Below are 22,019 nucleotides of genomic sequence, written 5' to 3'. Positions count from 1 at the left end.
TGCCCAGATTAGGAGAACAGGAACGTACTTGGAGGTTCGCACAGATGCGCCTTCCATGGCCCCCTGGAGGCTGCCCACTCTGAGAAGGCCCAGCCACCGATGCAGACTCCCCTGGTCCGGGCACGATGCTCCCTCACTTTAGGGAGACCAAGGGAGTGACACATCCGTGCGTAAATCGACGACCGGGCGACTGGCTGAAGAAGCCCCCTGAACTTCCTGCTTTTTCCACCTCTGACCCCTAGAGCTACGTCCCTCTTTAGGAGGAGCACGGATACCCCAGCCGCCTGACCCCTCCTGTGGTCCGGCTTTACAGAAAGGTCTAAAGTGCCCGTGTGCTGGTACCGGGGGACTGGAGTGAGGAGGCAGGACAGACGTGGTCCTTGCCCTCCAGGAACTCCAGGGTCAGAAGACACGCCACAGAGGAGGCGATTATAAGGAAGTGCAGGCGGGGTAAGCACGGAGTAGATGCAAAACAGGAGGAGCTCGGAGGACGGGTCCCCAAGCAAGCCTGGCCTGGAGCCCCAGGGTGTCCCTACCCCCAAGGGGGAGATCCAAGGGGACAGCTGGGGAGTGTGGGTGTCAGGCAAAAGGAGTGGGGGAAGACCCCCCAGGGGGAGGCGGCAGTGGTGGGAGGACCCGGAGGCTACGTTAGGAAACAGCAGTAGTAAGACAGAGGCCAGGACCGAGGAGAAGGATCCCCAACATGCCGGTGCTTACTTCGTGGGGCACTGTTCCCAGAGTCCTGTGTATTAGCTCACTCAATCATCCACCCGTTCTACATGGTAGAGGCTATTAGATCCCACCTCACATGGGGAAACTGAGGCATGGAACAGTTAAAGGGATTTGCCGAATTACAGCTGCAAAGTACAAGAGCTAAAAATCTACACCTGGGGGCCCAGCTCTAGGGGCGCTGGCTTACCGGCCTCGGAAAGGTGGGCCATTTGGTGGGAGCGCCAGGCATGGCTGGGCTTGAGCTCAAGGGACCCGAGGGCAGAGACTGCAGGGCCAGAGATCAGAGCTGGCACTCCCACATCCTCAAGAGCAAAGTCTCGTCTGTTCCAGGGTGAGGTGGTCCCACGTGGGATCAGAAAGGACACTGCAGTAGCCTTGAGGGGCAGAGGCCAAAGGTGAGGCCGGAAAGCGTGCCCGCCGAGGAAGCCTTTCTGGTGCGTGAGCACGCTCCTGGAGGATGGGTACGGGGACCCAGTCACGGCCAACGCCAGAGCAGAAGTGGTGAAGGTGACATGCAACCACTGCACACAGCCAACAGAAGGAACGTTCCAGACAGACTGTAAAAAGATGCTTAATAAAGAACACCCGTGATGTAAAGTACAGGCTAAGAAGCAAAAAACAGACTGGACTGTGAACATGGATGAAACCCTGGGAAGAATGAACACTGCCTGCCATTTGCTAAAACAGGCCATCGGTTTCACAGGTGAAAACATCGGAAGCTCATCATTCACGGGGGCTCATGGCCGTGGCACAAGTGAGGTGCACACGCGTCAGGTCATGGGACAGGTGTTCAGAGGAAGGTTTCCGGGCGGCAGGGCCACCACGTAGGGAGCGAGCTGGTGAGCAGCAGACCACTGGCAAGCCTCTCCACCGAGAGGCTGGGTGAGCCCGCGCCTGGCAGGGGAAGGGGCAGAAGTGGCCTTGGGGGCCCCGGCGAAGGACGAGATCCAGCACCTCCTCCCCAGGAGACCTTCCCCGATGCTCTGGGCACCGAGCTACCCCCATCAGTCTTCGTGCCTCCTGTAGGTCTTTACCGTTCTCTCTCTGGGGCCACACGTGTGATTACTCACAACTGTCTCTCCTGACAAAGTTCCTGGAGGACAGGGTCACGTCTTTATCCCTCCGGCACCACGTTTCTACAGACTTGACACGGAAAAGCTCAACAAGCGTTTGCCGAACGGACTTCCCACTTCACGTCTTTCTGGAACGGACTCAAAAGAAACACACGGTATGCTCCCGTGGGCTCCCCACACGGGGCCAGCGAGATGACGCGCGCTCTGTGCTGGGCACCCGCCACCCACCCGGGAGACGGCCGGTCCGTCAGTCCACCTCGTTAGGTAGCTTCCCTCAACCACGGTGAGCACGAGAATGAAAATCTGACTTTGTGAAAATGCTGCATTTATCTCAATTCACTTGAACATAATGTATTATTGCTAATATTAGTAATTTTAGCTCTAGAAATTGTTCCAGCCTCCCAAAGAAAGAGCCCTTGACCCAAAATATCAGAGGATATTAGACTGAGAAATGATCTACTGATGCAAATCATTAAGTCTATTTGCACCTGCTTACTGAACCCTGTCACGGAGATTAGACTGCGTGCGTGGGGAGCGTGCGGGCCGCGCATGGTTAGGAGACGTCTTGGTGGATCCAAGCTCTATGTCATTAATTTTCCCACTTTCCCTCATTAACAAGTAAAATGTTTTTACTGCTTGAAAAGTTTTAATAAATAGAAAAAAGCAAAGCAGCTGACATACTTTTTAATGTAATATACAAGAGCTTTTAATATTTTTACATACATTAACGAAAAAGCTGCGGGAAAATGCTAAAAGGTTACATATGTGCGGAAAAGCCAGAAGAATAATTTTCTGAGAAGGACCACGTGATGCCGGTTAGTTTGCACGGCCATCCATGGATGTCAACAGAAAGCCTTCTGCCCGCACCCGGTGGCCGCGATGCGCCAGGGAAGCAGTGACAAGGCAGTCCGTCCAACAGGTGCAATGCTTCCCCTGACTACCCAGGAGATGTGCTCACAGCGTGGAATTCTCCACGAAAATAAAACCAACTGGCTGACACAGGCATAGAGCAAGCTGTTTGCCACATCCCCGCCACTATACCCCCACACGCTCCCGTGAATAAGCACTCACCAGCAGGCTTTAGAAAGAAGAGCCCACCTTTTTCTCTGACACCCCACCTCCCCCTTCCGCAGATGACCATGCTAGAGTCTTCAAGGCCTTCTCTGCGAGCGGGGCCAGCACATGTCCCCAAGGCCCACCGCACACGTACGGGCAAATGTACTCAGAGCGCATGGGTCAAGACCGAGGCAACCCCCAGACTCTACAGCAACACTGGACCGGCTGCTGCAGCTGGGGCTCAGGCAGGGCAGCAGAGCCTGGCCCCCAAATCCTGCAGGGTGCGGGCCTGTGCACTGCGACAGCGCCTTCCCTGGAGCAGAGGACCACCGGGGCACACGCTCCGTCTGCCGAGAGCCCCTACTCAGTTCACACAGCCAGCAGGGCGGGACACGGCAAGTCCTGTGGCCAAGCCCTACTTTTGCAGCGGGGGAGCCCGCTCCTCCTGAGCATTTGGGGAGAGGAGAGGTCCTGCCCCCAGGCATTCACCGAGCGGATCTATTTGTGGCCCTACTGTTCACACACTGGCCTTTCTGACAAACTGACCTATTAAGATGCAGTTAAAACAATCTGCTCTTTTTGGACACAACATAAGTTGTTCCTTGTTTCTAATCATCCTGGCTTCAGGCCTGAAAACTAGAAATTCTCCCTACAGACAAAACTAGAAAACCATGCACTTCAGTGAAAGGCCGGGACTCCAGGCCAGGCCAGGGTCAGAAAGCAGGAGCAGCTCCGGGTGCCTTTGTGATTCAGAGCAGAGCACGGTCCTTCTGTAGGACAGAAGGAGGAAGTCTGAAGTCGCTCTCCCAACGCCAGGGGCAAGCTGTCTGGGGAGGGGGAGGGGCTGAGCCTCCAGGCAGCAGGGGCAGATTGGGGGAACTCCCAATCTGTGGGAACTCCCGCTAGACTTACCAGATACGTGCTGGGTGTACCTGCTAGAGGTTCCCTGGGGCTTATTTGATACTTTGGAGTTTGATCGATGAACCCAACACTGGCCCCTTTAAAGACGGAGAGGAAAGGGAAGCGTCCATTACAGGTCAGAACACCTCAGAACTTCACAGAGATTTAGGTCCGTGTGCAGTAACAGCCCCTGAAACTATGCAAGAGTCAAAAACTTCAAGCACAAACCAGATCCAGCTAGAATTGCCAGTGTGGGGGCTCATGAAGCAGGAGCGGGCTTCCGTCTGGTCTGCAGCCAGCCGGCCACCGGTCCCCTCCCCTGTGCCCTCTGGCCTTCCTGGTGACCTTCCTCCACTGTCCCTCTGCAAGAGGGCAGCATCAGGACGGGGACTGGACAAAAGGCCCAACAGGTGAGCCGGTGCCCTTCCAGCACTAACTGTAAGACAGGGCCGTTCTTCTGTTTCTCTTCTGGCTTATTCTCACACTCTCCCCAGACCGGAATCCTATTTTTAGTCAATACTTGCCCACCGTTGTAGAAAACTTCATTTCTTCAAAGTTCTTCCCTGCCTCTCAGTGAAACGTGGCCACACCGGCTCCACAGTCCCCCTGCTCCTGACGGGGAGCAGACAGAGAAAGGCACGGGGCCCTGCGCACCACCTACCGCCACCCCACAGACCGAGGACACCCTGTGGTCACCTGCCGTCCAAGCCGAGACATCTGGCGGGGAGGGGAGGGTGACAGGGTCTCCAGACGCGCGGCTCTTGGCCTGGGGGTACCCAGCAGTTCTGGGTAGCAAGTCATGTGTCGGTATACAGACAGAAGACGGTATGGTGGGTGCCATGGCCTGGGCTCAGAGCAGATGAAGGCACAGAGTCCCAGCGTGGGAAGAGGGAAACCCTCCCGGAGCTGGATGGTGGTGGTGGTTACAGAGCGATGCACATGTACCTCGTACACCGAACTAGATGCCTCCCCAGAACGTACTTCGTTCCACGTACGCTCAACTAGACCCTTCCTGAGTGGTGGAGAGGACATGTGTTGTGTTATGTGTGCTCTGCCACAAAAGGGTGTGCTTGGGTCACAACGGTATTGATTACGCAGGCACCAAAGGGGACGTTCCTCCCCTTCCCTGGCTGGGACCTGTGACCCGTCGTCTCAGAGGAAAGCCATCCACGGAGACCACCAGCTGGCCCAGCCGTGTGATCCATCTGGACGAAATAAGGACAGTTTCTGGCGGTTGATACAACTACGCTCTGTATCAGGGAAATAAACTGAAAATAGACTTTAAAAAAAAAAAACAAAGATCACACGTGTTTAGTTCTGTCAACTCCAACGATCCCCACGGTGCCTGAAGCTGAAGCACGCAGCGGACGTCCCTCAAAATGGACCTCTCCTTCGGGCTTCTTACAGCGGCCGCGATTCTGAACACCACAGTCCTACTCTGACGAAAAAAGTTATCCTCTAGACTGCTTGACCAGCAAAACTGTTCGAGTTCGCAAACACGTGACTTTTCACACAAGTGAACTAATTTCCTTAGACATAATTTGTCAAAAAGTAAAAAGAAAAAAAAAACTATTAACATGTCACATGCTAAAATAATTTTAAGGCTTTCGTAATAACCAATGCAGAAGAGGAACTACCTTCAGAAATTTTACTGCTTGTATTTTAAGTTCAGGGGCTCCAGGTATCCTGAACATGCTTCTGGCCCCCCATATTAGGGCTAAAAACACAACTGTGATGGTGTCTGTTTCCTCTCCAGAAAGCATTTTACAATTGGCCATAGTAGGTCTACAGCCTATGAGTCTTTAGGCAATAAAAACCTGGAAAGCGCTTGAAAACTCAGATACAAAAAACAGGACACCCAATGATGAGTTTTCTATCCCTTGAAAAAGGGATCCCCAGAGGCAGCCTGATGAAGGGAAGGGAAGAAAGACTGAAGTTCACGAGACAGGCAGGCAAAGCCACGGGCGGACAAAGCCAGGCAGCACGGAGACAGGACGCTTAGACATCTGCACACTGAAATTCTACCACACACTCATTTCTTCAACACATTTGCCAATTTAACAAATGAATCCCAACCAAAAAAAAAGCCAACTAGCTACAGTTGCCTCCTTTTTGAAATAAAACAGATACAGCAAAGGTGAGGAGGAGGACCGTGCTTGGTGGCACACAGGCTTCCACCAGCAACTGGACAGAGTGACCACCTCCGCCACAGGCCTTTGCCTCCTGCCCCGCCCCCTCCCGGCGGGATCAGAGCCAGGGGACTCCCGTGTCCACAGCACCAATGCCCTTCACCAGCCCAGGGGCCTCTGCTTTTGCCCTGCGTGGCTGTCCGCCTGGGTACTGCCACTACCACTCAGTGCTCTCCTTCTGAGACGGGGACACCCGGGTGCCTTGGAAAGCTTGGAGAGGACCCTAAAGACACCGCCCCCACCAACCGAGGGCGGGTGGGTCCTCAGACACGGCCTGCAGCATGGCAGGTTCTGTGGCTTGTGCACACGACACAGAGGACGTGCTGCTGGGTGCCGGCTCGCCCCCCAGAAGTCCTCCTGTGAGAGCAGATGGAGCCCCAGCTGGCCTCTCCAGTCATGGTCCCCTCCCCAGGCGGCATGGAGGCCCAGGTGTGGCACCAAATCCCTGGGCTTTGGTGTGTCAGGAAAGTGCAGGGCTGGCCTGCATGCTGCCCAAAGTCCCTTAGAGTTCTGACCATCTCTGGATCTGGAAAATTCCAAGAGTCACGTACAGAGAAGCGTTCAGAACATACCAACATTTGGCAGTTAGAATCTTAACCGTTTGCCCCGGTGATTCTTAATTACCACTTGATGGAAATAATAGCATTTACTCAATTGCTTGAGGAGTAGTTTATGGCCGTGTGCAAATCGGTGGAAGCCAATGCACAGAAACTCCCAAGCCAAGTGGAGGAGGACAGGCGGTCAGTGTGAGAACAGAAGCAGAAAAGCTCCACTCAGCTTCCATTTTTCCCCCTTGACAGGGAGCAGGGGCTGTAGACTATTCCCGTACGACCACCTGCAGGCCTGAGGTTTAAGTCACCCAACCAAATAATGCCATTGTGTCTGCGCTGGACTCCCCCCCCCCCCCACCTCATGAGCGCACTGTGCTCGTGCTGGACCTGCCCACCCCCGTCGGTGCACTGTGTCTATCATGCTGGATCCCGTCTCCACTCACCACCACTTCCTGAGAGTAAAAAAACAACAAAAAAACCCCACAAAAAACAACCCCCCCAAATACACACAAAACAAAACAAAACAAAAAAAACGGGGGGGACCAGGACCTGTCTCTGGTCCCAGCCCCAGCCCCAGCCCCACCTGCCCAGCCCCCAGCTCTGCACACACCCCACCGGCACCGGGGAGTTGCAAGCGAGGCCCAGGCTTCGTGCAGGACGAGCGAGCAGCGGAAGGCTGCCAGCACCACTTGTGGGGAGAAAGGTGTCAGTCTCAAAATATTATTTTCAATAAAAGCTGTTTACCTAGAGAAGATTTAAACACACCGGGAACTTTGAAGGAAATAAGTGGCCCGGTTCTTTTTAATAAAAGCAGAGCTCAGCTATACAATCACTCTTCTAACAGAGCCCTGAACTGGATGAAGTAAAGATCAGAAAGCTAGGTGTTTTTCCAGACGATTTTTAGAAAAGAAACAACTACTTGCGGGAGGCGACTTCTGAGGATCTAATAACTCAGAAGAGCCATTTCCCCTACTTCTAGATGTATTTTAGAGGAAGCAATGTTAGAGGAGAGCAGAAACATCTCCAGTCCACTTATGCGTATGTACGTGCACACACACCCACCTGCACGGGCACGCCGTGCACGAGGAAATGCTCCGACTTCAGAAAGGAACCAAGTTAAAAAAAAAAATCGTCAGCCTACCTCAAAGCTTTTATTTTCCTCTAATAATGGGCTAAGGTTTTAAGACGTTTCTCCTCATAACCGCATCCTTCCAGACTTGTTGATTGCCACATTTTGCTTATCTAAACACCTGGCAGACAACTGCTGGAACGTGCGTGTCCTCCACCCGGAGACTTGCCCCCCCCCCCCCCCCCCCCAACAGCCGGCTGGACAGGGACGACAGCGCCCCGACGCCACGGCTTCAGGACACGATATGCCATCTCCACACGCGGTGTGCTCAACCCAGTGGCTTCCCAGCCCCGCCTGACCGGTACACATTCTGTCGGAAGACGCGTACAGAGGGAGCACAGTGTCGGCTGCGGCCCACTCAGAAGGGAGCACTTCCCAGCATCACGTGGACGGAGCTGCAGAGAAAGCATTTTCTACATTTTTCACCTGCGCTGGCCAGGGAGGCTGGCTTTCTGGAAGAAGGCACCGGAAGAGCAGCTTTCAGAGTACCAACGTGGATTCCATCAGGAACGATCACCGCAAGAGAACTCTGATCCTCCACGCGCACGTGCGTGCTTCCAGTGAACACCAAACACCAGACGCCAATCCACACAGACCACTGTTCTTCCAGGTAAAGGAATCTGCAGGCGCACTTAACAGAGCGGGCAAGCCCTTTTATTTAAAAAAAAAAAAAAAAAACCTGTATACGCACGTGTGCAGATCCGATGAGAGATGAGCAAAGACGGGCAGGATGTGGAGTGCTTCAGGTATGAGGGTCCTCGGGAAAACACTAAGTGAGACTAGAGACAAGCTGGTCAAACACGTGGGCGGGGAGCTTACCGCACTGGGCACGGACAAGGTAAAAGCAGAACTCAAGGGCTCCGCTGAGACAGCTGGAGCTCAACAGCCTTGAGCTGGAACCACGAGTGTGCCCCAATCTGGAAGGAAATGGAAAAAGTTTCCTCCGCAGAAGATGACGGGAGAATTCTCAGAGGAGCTGAATGAACCGCATTTCTGGGAAAGACATTCTCTCCCTCCAGCCTGTCCCCCCTCCAGCCCCAACACAAAGCTCCAAGGAGACTAATCCAGAACACGGGACAGTTCGCATGAATGCCACTCCGTTTTGGTTCTCTGTCCCTGCTGAGACACCCTGAGAGATCGCGGGCGGCACGGGATGGACAGCCAAGCCGTTGGGCTCATTTCTGGACGAAGCCATTCGTGCTTCAGACGTGTAGTGAGCAACGTGTAGCTGGTCTCCAAAAGTCAAAGCTGAAGAGTAGTTACGAGCAGCATGCTGGTCTCAGAAGACCAAGGCGCCACGGAATGCGCTTCGCACAGCTCAAAGAAAACTTGTCCCCCGCCCCCACCTGGCCCTCATTCAGAGGGGATGAACCCCTAAACAATCTCAACACAACACCCAACTCACTCCGGCCTCATCCCTCTGCCTCGTCCCCATCCTGCCCTGTCGGATGCCGGCTCCTACGGGACCTCCCAGCTTGCTCTGTCCCACGCGGCTGCACCCCAGCACCCGGGGTTAAGGCCCAGGCCCACCGCCGTCGAGGGACAGCACCACAGTTCCTGTCCACCCCAGGCCTTGGGCTCCACACAGGTGGGGCTGTCACACTGGCTCCTGCAATGTCCCCAGTGCACGTCCCCAAGGCACGGGGCCTGTCACAGCAGGCACACCCATGTTTTGGGAATTGGGTGACCAACTGAAGAACATATAAAAAAATTTACAAAGATCAGAGAAAGATCTACTTCCATCACTTGATATGGAAACCAGAGATAAAAATTCTGGATGAATCTGACACAAGACAATGCTTCAGTTCAATTCAAAAATTAAACTCATTTAACCTTTAACTCAATTTAAATTCTGAAGTGATCAGCATGCAAGAACTCCCCTGTACATTAATATCAAGGAGCTGATCTAATTACTGATACAATTTAAAGGAAATAAATTTAACAAACCAAGTGTATTTTGAGAGTTTACAGCTTAAATGGCACGAACACTTTCAAGATAAAAATTGAGAATTATTCACTAGTCGCACACGGCTTAAATACCAGAAAACGTGGGAGATATACAAACAATGAAAATTCTGGAAATCAAAATCTGAACACAAAATAGGAGAAATGTAGGGCAGCACATAAATACAGCACAGCTGTATCTTCACGAAACAGGGAGGCTGCCGTGAGGTGCAAGACCGGTGCAGACGAAGGCACCAAACCAGGGGCCAAGGCACAGCTGCCGGTGCTCCCGCGTGGCCTAAGCTTCGCGCCCCACCGGTGGCCACGTGCCCCTCGGACCGGCGTCAGGAGCAGCACGGCCTCGTGAGCACCTGTCTGGACTGTGGTTTTCTCCCTCCAGCGCCCGAGGCCTGGCCGAGACAGTTGGCACGCTCACCGGGCACCAGCTGTCCAAAGTCCCCACTCACCCAGTGCCCTCTCCGGGCATCCCAACCTGTTCTGGAAAAAAGACTCCCAAGGAAGATGGAAGTGGCCTTCAAGACGCTACAACGTGGCCATAAACCCCCAATGTTTTTCTCCCAGCAGTTTACTTGACCTCTTCCTCCCAATGTGAAGAGGCCTGTGAATGAACGGCTTCTCCAGACCACAGCTGACCAGAAGTGGGAGGGGGATGGCCACAGACGGAGAGGCCAGCAAGGAGGCCCCTAGGCCTAGTGACCAGGGTGAGGAAGGGATGGGCCGAGCCAGACCCCAGGAGGGGCCTGCTGTGTCCAAGCCTGTCCACCCTCAGCAGTGACAGTGACAAGGGGCCGTGGAGCAAGGGCACTGCTGACCAGGCTCAGACCATCACAAACGGCCCCACAAGACCACGAATCCTGGAACCACGCAAGAGCACCGTCTAGACCCTGTGCACCTCAGGGTGGGCCCCTCCTTGGGGTGAGAGCTGCTCTCAGAGTCTGGGAGAGCCCAGGGATCTGGGTTGGAAGGGGTCGCCCTAGGGCTCAAGCAAACCCCGGCGCTAGCCAACACTTCTGAGCGCCCCCCACTCCCCAAGTGACACAGAGACAGCCTTCCTCCGTGGGACTGCACAGCAAGGTCATGCGGAGTTTGGGCCACATTGTGCCACCAGCCAGGTCTCCTCCTCAGGGAAAAGGGGAAGGGCTCTCCGTGGCAGCACAAAGGGGCCAGGAAGGCGGCTCCTCCAGGAAAGCTGCCGTCACGTCAGGAACGAAGGAGCCCAATGCCTCCCACAGGAAACTTGCTGTCCAGAGCAGGAGATCAGGGGATTTTTAACACGCCACACAGGTAACATATCCCCCTTTCTCCGAAGTCAGCCGACCTCCTGCTCTGACTCCGAAGTGTGCTTACACTCCAAGTGCTGGAAACTTCCAAAGCAAATCCCTTACTGTGACAGTTTGGTGCATATTTTGAACCCACGTATTTGTAACGGTCATTCAACGGTTCTTTGCTTCCTTCCAGGAGTGTCGTGGCAGGCTCAAAATTAAATCAGCCAGCTTGCTCCTTACGGACACAGGATGCAAGTTTTGCCATTTCTGTCCCCCTGCAACACTAATAAAATTGGCAGGAGTAACACGTCGCTTTGTCTTCACCGAGTCCAGAACCAAGACTCCGAATCCCAGGGACGCCTGCTTAAATACTGCCAACAGCCTGCCTGCTCCCACCCTCCGCCCTGACCCCGGGAAGGCAAACGGTGAAACGGAACCGTGCAGAAACGTGAGAAAAGGCGAAACTCCTGAAGCCATGCGTTGCTTTTCTTTCTCCTAGACCAGAAACCACACTTCACCCGAAAACGGGGCAGCACACCTCTTCTGGGGAGAGGACTCCCGGGAGCAGGACTCGCCCGAGCGGCGGCAGCAAAGTGCAAGTCCGTCAGAGGAGTGCCCTTCTCGGCCAGTTCTCTGCAGGGTGACCGAGTGACCAAGGGAACCCACGCCGTGAAGGCAGAAAGCCCAGCGCCGAGGGCCACCGTCTGTCACTTGGTCACAGTCCCCTCGCCTTGGCCTCCCCGGAAGGCAGGGACGCGGCCTTCCCTTACCTGTGGCCATCCAGGAGCTCCGAGCCCAGCGCGGCACCCACCACCCCGCGGCTGCTCCCTGAACGCCGGGCTGCGTGTGCACGGTGAGCGTCACCGGCCACCCGAGTCAAGAGGGTCCCCCCCAGAAACTGGGGACAGGTTCCGCGCACACAGGCCCCACACGCGCGGCTCTAGGGCCGGGTGGGGGTGCGGACAAGGCGCTGCAGGCTCCCCAGGCATTCGAGCGCTTGTTCTGAAGAACAAGACGCTTCCTATGAAGCCGAAGCCCGCTTGGGAGGCTCTCCCCGCACAGAAATCTGCTTATTTGACTCAAGAGACCTCCTCAAGAAACACTCTGTAAAATGAAATCATTACGTTGTTTAAGCACATACAACACAAATCAGTTCAAACCAGTGAGGGAAAGCCGTGAGGTGGCTGAGCGTGCAATAGGTGCAAATCCCAAGGAGCGTCATTTGATGAAAACTCCTTCCAGTGTTTATCCCGGGGAGAGCTTCTCCCCTTCCTCAGAAGATGGGATGGAGGGGAGGCCAGGGTCTGCACGAGGATCGCCTGGTCCGCCCGAGAACTAACGCAGGAACTTCCCGGGAAGGGTCTCGCGACACGCAGATGCTCAGGATTCACTCGGACGTGATCGGCAGGCCACGTGGCACAGAAGGGCTGCCAGGGACCGGCCAGCGTCACCTTCGGTGTCCCCGTGCAGGCCACTCCTCCACTTACAACACTTAAAAATGAACAGGAAAGCGGCAAATCCATGCAGAAGCTGACTGCCATCCACTCAAATGGAGTGCACACAACAGGACTTCACGGGTCTGGCCACTCTTCAGGAGGACCTCAGAGGCATCCCGTCTTCACCATTTCAACGGAGAGACTGCTTTGGCACACGTAAAGGGCGAGACCTGACCAAGCATCCAGTGGGGCGGACGCCCCCCTCCCAGACAGAACAGAGGCCCTGCAGTGACTTGCTCTGCCGTAGAGGGTCCAGGCCCTCCTCCGTGAGCCTAGTGACAGGGAGCCACGAGCCAGCCAGCCAAGTGTTGGAAGGAGGGTCAGGCCGAACTAGGCCACACGCTCCCACCCAGCCTCTACGCTGAGCTAGCAGGGGGCAACTTGCCAGAAACACCGTCAAGAGCCACGTGTGTGCAACACCACAGACCCCCACAAAGAGAAAACAGCCTGCATGCGTTTTCAAAAACACAAAGTATTTTTACAACTGCTCAGTTTGGTTGGACTATAAGCTTTCTCGGTGTTGCATTCCTATATTGTTTCTAAAATGACTTCCATGGACAAAATGAAACACGAGGGTGACTCTTTGAGAAGGGAGGGGGAAGACACATGCGGGTCCAGCCCGGTGGGACCAAACACGCTACTGCTCCTCTCACAGCATGAGTGCGACCAGGGCAGAACAGTCCATGTTTCAAGTGAATCAAAGGGAATCAACTTTAGGGAAACCTAAACAAGCCCCCAAATAACATTTATTTTTCAACACCCCTTCGCATTAGATTTTTTGACACTGCAGGGAATAACGGGGTCAAAGCTTTGTAGTCACGCAGAGATGGTGTGGGGAGAGTTCATCGAGCTCTTGCAAAAGCAAGTTACTCTTAAACGTGACAATTGTTAATGCACACTTGATATTATTGGCAGGAAGTCATAAAATTAGGATCAGACTCTCCTTCCCATCTGATATTCTACATTCAAGTATTTTTAGGAAGGGAAAGGTAATTTAACCTAGACCAAAAAATCCCAAAGATCACTGTATAAAGCCATACAAACAGGTAAGCAGACTGACGTGGGGAACAGGAACCCTATTTTGTACAGAATTACAAGTGAAATTTCACAGAAGACAGAGGTCAGTGGTCAACTTCCAATTTCCCTACTGAAGAAAGCAGCATGGCTCCAGGGGAGATAAAGACCCCGGCCCTCACAAGCACTCGAGGAGGAGGGGCAGAACAGCATCCCCAAGCCGTGAGGATGCTCTGCTCGAAACCCCCTTGGCCCCTGCCCACCAGCAGAGCTGGAGAGCACGGCCTTAGGGGCACACAGCGCTTCACCTGCAGGTACCGCCCCTCGGAGTGGGCAAGGGCAGCACCGAGTTCTAGTAGACAAAAGGAATCCTAATCATGTCTTTCTGTACAGGGAACACCAGAGCTGGATGGCATCTGAGGTGAATTCATCCACAGCTGGAAAAAGAAGCCCCACTGATCCCACACAGGATGCTTTCAGAAGAGAGGGAACACCTCCGAAGTCACTTTGTGCCGAAAGGCTAGCCTGAATGCGAAAGCCTGGTAGACGCATCACAGAAAGGAAAATTATAGCCGAACATCCGTCATGAATGTAAACACATAAGTACTAGAAAAAATGGCAAATTTAAGCCAGTAATATGGGGGGGGGGGGAGGGGGGCATGCAGGGAGAGATCATGAACTACGTGACATAGTCCAGCATTTCAAGATGGCTATAAAATCTTGCTTCATCACTTGTTTAAAAAAAAAAATGTATTTTAATGTTTATTTTTGAGAGAAAGAGAGAGAGTGAGACACGGAATCCTGAGCAGGCTCCAGGCCCTGAGCCGTCAGCACAGAGCCCGACGTGGGACTCGAACTCACGAACCATGAGATCGTGACCTGAACTGAAGTCAGACGCTTAACCTACTGAGCCACCCAGGCACTCCTCACCACTTGTTTAAAAAAGTAGTAATAATAACGTTGAGACACGTACAAAAAGACCAACAAAATCTACCATGTAGAGGAAGTATTTTCCATCCGAGAAAAGACACCTATGAGACCCACAGGGGCAGCACCATGGCTCGGGAACCGAAAGCCCCAATGACTGGAACAGGGGAAGAATGTCCACCGTCACAACGTTTACCCCATACACCAGAGGGTCCAGTCAGTGGTGAAAGTGGAAATAAAAGGCATAAAGATCAGAAAGTTGTCTTTAGTCACAGGACCGACTTTCTATAGCAGAAGTCCTAAGGAATCTGCAAAACAATTCCTACAACTATTAATTCAGTAAGAGGACAGAAGATCAACATATCAAAAATCAACATAAAAAACGATGTACCAGCAGCCAGTAAAAAACCATTTTAAACTAATTTAGAACACCAAAATATTTAGAAGTCAGATGTACAAAAAACATACGAGATCTCTATGCTGGAAACTAGAACACAGTTGAAAATTAAAGACAAGTCGAATGAATGGAGACATAAACCATGTTCATAAATTGGAAAGTTTTTAAAGTGGTCAACCCTCCCAATTTGGGTACAAAAATTTAATGAACCCCCAACCAAAATCCCAATCAATACTAGACACCTTGATTCTTTAATATGGAAATTTAAAGGCACTGAAGCCAAAACAGTCTTTAGGGGAAAAAAAAAAAAGTTAGAAGACTCATTACCTTAATTCAAGACTTACCACAAAGCTATGCAATCACATCCACGCAGTTCTGGTGTGGGACAGATGAAGCGATCACCTGAACCACAGAACGTCCAGACATAGGGACGCACACAAGTAGTCAATTGATTTGGCAAATGTGCTAAGGGAATTCAATTTAGAAAGTTGTTTTCTCCTCCTAAATGAGGAGAAAACTAAGTAACTGGAAAAAAAACTGAGTACCTCACCACAACAAGGTGGTTCAAGATGATGGGTCCCAGATCTAAACATAAGAGCCCGAAATTATCAAGTTTTAGAAGAATTTATCAGAAAATATTGGAGAAATTAACAGTAGGCAAATCTTAAAGACAAAAAATGCTAAGAAAATCATTAAGTTGTAGTCCCTCAAAATTAGGAACTTCTCATTGGAAGATGGCACTAGAATAAAAACAAGCATCCAGTTGTGAAATACATATGGTAATACACATATCTGATAAAGGACTTGTAACCAGAAGCACAAATCAATGATAAAACAAACAGGATGCCCATCGAAAATGGGCAGAAGACCCACGCAGACGCCGCACAATGAAAAGGCAGGAGTGGTCGATAAAGGTGGTTAGAGGAGATCATGAGGAAAGTTAAAATCAGAACGAGAATGTTTCAGACCCACTAGAATGGCTGAAACTTTAGAAACTAACACATATCAGTGAGAGCACAGAGAGATGGAAACTCCTGCAATTTCTGATGGAAGGGAGTATGAAATGGTTCCACTTGGGGAAAAGTTTTGGCAGTTTCTTAGGAGGTTAAACATACATTTGCCATGCAATCCAGCAATCCCACACCTTGGAGCTGACTCCAGAGAAGCAAAAAGGGGTCCAAAGAGGCTTGAACAAAACTTTCAACTTTACTCCAACTAGCCAAAAATTGGACAATTCAAATTCCATCAGTAGGAGACCTGATAAAACTGTGGAGTATTCCTAGAATAAACTACATTCACCACCAAGAAGGACCTACTAATTGACACACAACAGGGGTGACCCTCAAAACGCCGCTGAACAAAGAATCCAGTACAGAAGACTATACCCTAAACTCTATATAAAGCTCAAGAATGAGCGGTTAATCAAGACAGAAATGGGAACGGTAGATGCCAACAGGAGCCGGGACTCACAGGGAGCACAAGGGAACAGGTGGTTTAGAGAGTTCCAGATCTTGGTTTAGGCTGGTGGCCATTTGGCTTGTACACTTTTCTCAAAACCTCACCTCGATTTTCTGTCACTTGAAAAAGAATTATCAACCCTGAGTATTCATAAAGAATTTTTGAATCTGTAACTTTTAAATGTCCCTTCCTAAAGTTAACCGTGGGTGTATAACAGACTACTGGTTAAAACTCATTTCCCACTCCCCCTTACACACAGAATCTCGCCTACCCTGGCTCCCAGCCCGGTGGTGGCCCTGTGACAGGAGGATGCTAGGGGCTCCTTCTGGAAAGGGGGGTGGGTCCCTTTCTCTCTCCTCTGCCCAGAAGGGGAGCGTGGCAGCTCGCACCCCAGAGGCCGGCCCAAAGCACCAGAATGAGGGCCACAGCCTGGAGAGGCAGAGGAAAGCCGGAGGCAGCCATGAGACCCAGCCTCCACTGCTCATCTACGAGCGTCTTACTGAAGCCATCCGGACGACTGCTTCAGGCTGAACCCAATCCTGATGCAGAAAGCAGCTCAGAATTAAGCCTCCTCTTGTGTTCTCATCACCCAGAGTGGGCATTTAACGAAACGTCTATGTTTTATTTTCTTCCCCAAATTCACTTCAAGGAATTTTTTCTTAAAGCAAAAAGTTCCACAAAATTTCTGTGATTTATTGGGCAAGTGAATATGCTAAGAGACAAAATGACATTCCCCACGAATTATTTGGTGTCTGTGATTTTCTGAGCACTGTGGCCAGATGGTTTTCATAGAAAGAGAAGAGTGTATTCATATAGTTCAAAGGTTTGCTTATTTTTTTTTTTTTGGTTTAAAAAAAAAAAAAAAGTACTATTGATTGTAACATGCAGCTCGACAGGAAAAAATCTCGACACTGGAGGCGAAAACGGGTATTTATTACCGTGCCCGCGCTCATTATGGCGGTCTCTGACAGGGGTCCATTAAAATCAATTTTTATGTTTCTATGTATTTTCTTTATCTAATGTTCTCTGGCATTGTGTTTATTAGCCGGTTAAGACAAACACTGAGCAGGAGTGGGCGGTTTTTCCCTCTTCTGTCAGAAGTAACGAGAACTGAAATTTTAATACGACGACTCACAATCGATGGATGGAGGAAACGTTACATTTCAGAACCAAACGTTAAGGAGTGCTTTAAATTTTTTATGTTTTTACAATTAAGAGAAATACGGTGGAGATCTGTCAGAAGAGAAGCACGTGTCCTGTTCGAAAAGGCAGCGCTCTAACATCATGCTGGGGGGCTCCCCCCATGCTCAACCGCCCCCCCACCCCCGTCTATGTGACACCACAGGGGCCACGAGAGCTCCAAATCAAGCAGTTCCAAGACTTTAGCAGGAAACTCACCTGGCAGACTCTGAACAACGAAGGCTGGTCCTGATTTAAAAGCATCAAGATCAGGGAAGCATTTCCCCCCCAATCCCGGTCACCAATCTTCCAGAGAGATTCCCACACTTGTTGAAGAATCAAAATATTTAAGGCTTATAGTCCATCGACTACTCTGTAAATGTTTTTTTGTTTATTTTAGAGACAGAGAGGGAAGGAGAATGAGAGCTGGGGGGGGGGGGGGGGGGGTAGGGGAGGACAGAGGGAGCGAGAATCCCGAGCAGGCTCCACACTCAGTGCACAGCCTGAGGTGGGGCTTGATCCCATGACCCTGGGATCATGACCTGAGCTGCAATCAAGAGTCAAACACTGGATGGACTGAGCCACCCAGGCGCCCCTGTAAACGTGTATGTTAATTAGACGTCATGGGCCACTAGCGAGAGCCGTGCCCCTGTGGTTACCTGCAGGCAGAGGACGCACAGACATCAGCAGATGCTGCTGACGCAAAGTCTCGGCCCAGCCACGGGCCAGGCTGAGGTTGGTGGCTGCCGGCCCGTGGCGCCGTACCACACCGCAGTACCCACCGCTTCTGTGCCACTCTCAACAAATACCGCGCAGAGGGGACTGCAGGGGACTCACCCGGCGTCGGGGGTCTTCCTGTCGTGCAGCCTGATCTCATGCACACCCTGCTCACAGGCAGAGATCTCAATCTCCCCCAGCGGGCTGTCCACCACCTTGTAGTTCATTTCACAGGTCTTGTCCATTCTCCCACGCACCTGTAAAAGACGATTTTAAAGCAATTAAGTACACGTGAAAAAGCGTGGTCCCTCTTAAAGCACAACGAGCACCAGTTACTGAAGACAAACGTCTTCTGAAGTTCTTCCCCATTCTTGGAACCTAATCATCGGATGCGTCGTCTTTGTACTGCACTTACTTCAGAGACAGAAAACTACCAGGACCACTAGAGCAGCCGACCAGCGGCACACACGCCTTCCTTCAATTACTCCCTAGCCTCACCTTGAACCAGGGCTCAGTCAAAGAGGCGAAAATGACCAGAGCTCCCTCTATGGGGTCCCTAGAGCCAAGCTAACCTTGCTTCAACAAACAGTTACCAACTTTCTCACCAACACAGGCTGAAGCCACCGGATATTTTGAACAAAGTACATTTAAAAGCAAGGCATCGTGGAGTGAAGGTGGACACAGCTCTTGTGCAGTGGAAGCTGTGCTGGCTGGGAGCGAGCCCCATGCACGCATGGAGAACACACACAGCTGACCCTGAACAACACGGGTCTGCCCTGCGTGGGCCACTGTGCACGGTTTTCCCATACAGGACTGTAAATGTATTTTTTTTTTACGTTTATTTTTGAGAGAGAGAGAGAGAGAGAGAGCAAGCGCGCGCACAGTGGGGGAGGGGCAGAGAGAGGAGGAGACACAGAATCGGAAGCAGGCTCCAGGCTCCGAGCCATCAGCACAGAGCCAGACATGGGGCTTGAATTCACCAACCATGAGATCATGACCTGAGCCCAAATCGGACATCTAACCCACTGAGCCACCCAGGCACCCCAGAACTATAAATATATTTTTTCTGCCTTATGATGTTAATACGTTCCCTAGCTTACTTTTTTTATAAGAACACAGTATATAATAGAAACATACAAAAGGTGATAACCGGATATTTTCACAGGAAGGTCAACAGTAGGCTCTTAGTAGCTAAATTTTTTGGGAGTCAAAAGTCACACGCAGATTTTCGACTGCACGGAGGTCAGCGTCCCTAATCCCATGCTGTTCAAGGGCCAACCGTGCGCTTCACTTACTTTCAGAGAAACGTACAAACACATAAAAGCTCTCCTATGATGCACTGTCCCTGTTAATTGACAGATATTCATTTCGGTCAGCGGACCAAAGGCTGGGGAGAACGAGCAGGTACCGCGAGGGTGGGGAGGAGCCAGGCGGGAGGTCCGGGCAAACCGACATTAGATAAAAACCACCCCAACTGCGGGCAGAAGATGAGAGCCAAGGGTGGGCTGTGGGGACGCGAAAGGGGACCAGCCCAGGCCCCGGAGCCTGTTCCCTCCCTGCAGCCCCTCCTCCCGCAAACCGCGTGACCTCATATGCCAGCGTTTCCCCGCGCTCGGCCCCACGGCAGCCACCAGCCATGCACCGAAAGAGCGACAGCCTCACCCCCCACCCAGACCGTGCGCTGCTCCTGACCTGTGGGCCGGGCTGCTGATCACAGCTCTGTCCGCAGGCACCTCCGATGAACTGTCTGCGACGTAACCCTGCAAAAATGCTCTCCTGCACACGCGGCTTTTCAGGGACGTCACTGCCGTCCATCGTCACCCCCACCACGCCCAGGACTCACCCTAGGGATTCTCCTCCCCCGCTCACACCATCAAGCTCCTACCACTGCCAGCTCCGCTCATTTCCACCCCATTCTCCCCGAGGCCTCAGCAACTCTCATGTGAGGAAGGACTTCCCTGGGACCCGAGTTACACCTGGGCCCTTCCCACCCCTTCCTGCCCCTCGCCCCGAACAATAAATCAGCTGCCAATTACACAAAGGGGTTACAGCAGGGTCCGAAAACTGCAGCCCACAGGCCACAGGCAGCCTGACACCTGCTTTCGTAAATCACGTTTTGTGGGGACGTGGCCTCGCTCGTCTGTCTGCGTGCTGGCTGTGGCTGCCTTCCTGCTGCCCGGCTGTGACGGGGACAGCGTGGCCCTGAGCACTTACCCCGGCCTCCACACGCCGGGTCTGCTGAGCCCCTCGAGGTCCGCGCTCATGCACCCTTCCTACCCCCACCCGCAGGCCGGCCGTCCCTCCAGGCAGCTCAGGGGCCTGATACTGCAGTCCCTCCACCACACGTCCTCTTCCTGACTTCCCCACATGGCCAGCCTCACCACCCCTACCCTGACCTCTTCCCTTCCCCATCCTTCCACCTGCTGCTAAAGCCACACACCAACTCCCTCATCTGTCTTCCCAGCAGCCACGAGGAGAAGTGCATTTATGGCCCTGATGAGGTCAAGCAGTACCCCCAAACTACACAGTGTGTAAGCATCACCCCGAGATTCCATCCTAAGCCCCGGGCTGCAGAGCCACCCTGCTCAACACGCACTTTTCTGTGCGTCTTGACCGGGATCTGAAATAGACTCCTCTCAGTTCCCAGTGAGGGGACACGGGATTGTGATGTTCGCCCGATGTCACAGATGCTCTGACATGTCGCACTCCTCGACCACCCCAACGTCCATGGATCCCCACTTCGCCATGCAGGGGCAGGAAGCAGGGGGGTGGCCTCCCACCACAGCCTGTCACTTTGCCACAAGTGCCTTTATCTGTGGGGTAAGGGACACCTAAACCACAGGGCCTGGACTAGTGGGAACATGGGCAGACACTTGGCTTCCGGGAAGGATTTGGGATTACCATCTTGTCACAGTTGACATTTTAACCACATGCCCTTGGCCTTCGATCCTGTCACACAGAGCATCGGCTCTCCTCTGTAAAATCTTATCCAACAGCACCAAAATCCTTACCGTCGTAAACAGTGGGTGGCCACCCCTCCCCAGCCCCCCCGGGGCCTTCCCTCATTCCTCGGAGCCCTCACATCTATGGATGTTTCCTGTCACCCTGCAGGGTCTGCTACCAGGAGTCAGGGCTCCACTGAAGACAGATGCATCACATACACGAGAGGCTTATCAAACAGACGAAGTAGATGAGCAGCATTTCCACCATCCAGGCCAAGAGTCTGGCACAGCATTTCCCACAGTGTGTTCTAGAAGACTAAAGACTACTCAGAGAAATGTGGGTGCACTATCCCCTCCTGGGAAACTCACCATGCACGTTAGTGTGTTAAAAGCTCTGAGCAGTCCTGCATAGAAACTGGTTTTTGTTAACCATGAACTCACATCTCCTACCTAGGCCATGCCTGTCAGGCTGAAAGTGGTTTCCTCGCAGATCTGGGCGCAGGCCTCAGATCCAGACCATGAAAAGCCATGAGCCCCTGTCCCAGGCACGGCTCCGAATGGAAAGCGTCAGAACCTCATAGCAGCTAATTTAAGCACAAAAGCAATTTACTGAAAGGCTGTTCCATAACTCCCAGAACTGCTGGGAAGGCTGGAGAAACAAGCTCAGACAACTGTAGGAACCAAGACTGGCCACAGTCCAACCACAGCCAGAATCGAACCTCAGGAAACATCTGTAGGACCACAGGGACTACAGACACGCAGCCAGCACCGTTGCCACCGTTGCCCTGGAAACAGGATGTTGCAGCCACTGCCAGTTTCCTGCTGCCTGGCCCCGTGCCATCTGCCCTCAATTCACTGCCCAGTGTGTGGACCCAACACCACGTACAAGTTCACGCTGGCACGCATCCCAATTCATAACCCAGAGTGTGGATGCAGCACCACGCACAAGTTCACACTGGCACGCGTCCCAATTCACAGCCCAGAGTGTGGACCCAGCACCACGCACAAGTTCACGCTGGCACGCGTCCC

General features: G+C 52.4%; 1 protein-coding gene across 4 annotated transcripts in view; it reads right to left on the bottom strand.

Annotated features, from left to right (window-relative positions):
• Positions 1-22,019, bottom strand: part of MGMT (O-6-methylguanine-DNA methyltransferase) — a 296,343-nt gene that overhangs the window by 212,993 nt on the left and 61,331 nt on the right. For 3 of the 4 annotated variants that reach the window (XM_049645898.1, XM_049645897.1, XM_049645896.1), the window contains exon 2: positions 18,169-18,305. In XM_049645898.1, coding sequence (XP_049501855.1) covers positions 18,169-18,293 — 125 coding nt within the window. In that variant the 5' untranslated portion in view covers positions 18,294-18,305. Of the gene's footprint in view, positions 1-18,168; positions 18,306-19,740; positions 19,809-22,019 lie in introns of all 4 variants that reach the window. The other variant, XM_049645895.1, reaches the window with a different exon arrangement.

Source organism: Panthera uncia, chromosome D2 (assembly GCF_023721935.1).
Source record: "Panthera uncia isolate 11264 chromosome D2, Puncia_PCG_1.0, whole genome shotgun sequence".
Lineage (NCBI taxonomy): Eukaryota > Metazoa > Chordata > Mammalia > Carnivora > Felidae > Panthera > Panthera uncia.
The sequence above is the reverse complement of the archived record's forward strand: the minus strand, read 5'-3'. Positions and strand labels throughout refer to the sequence as shown.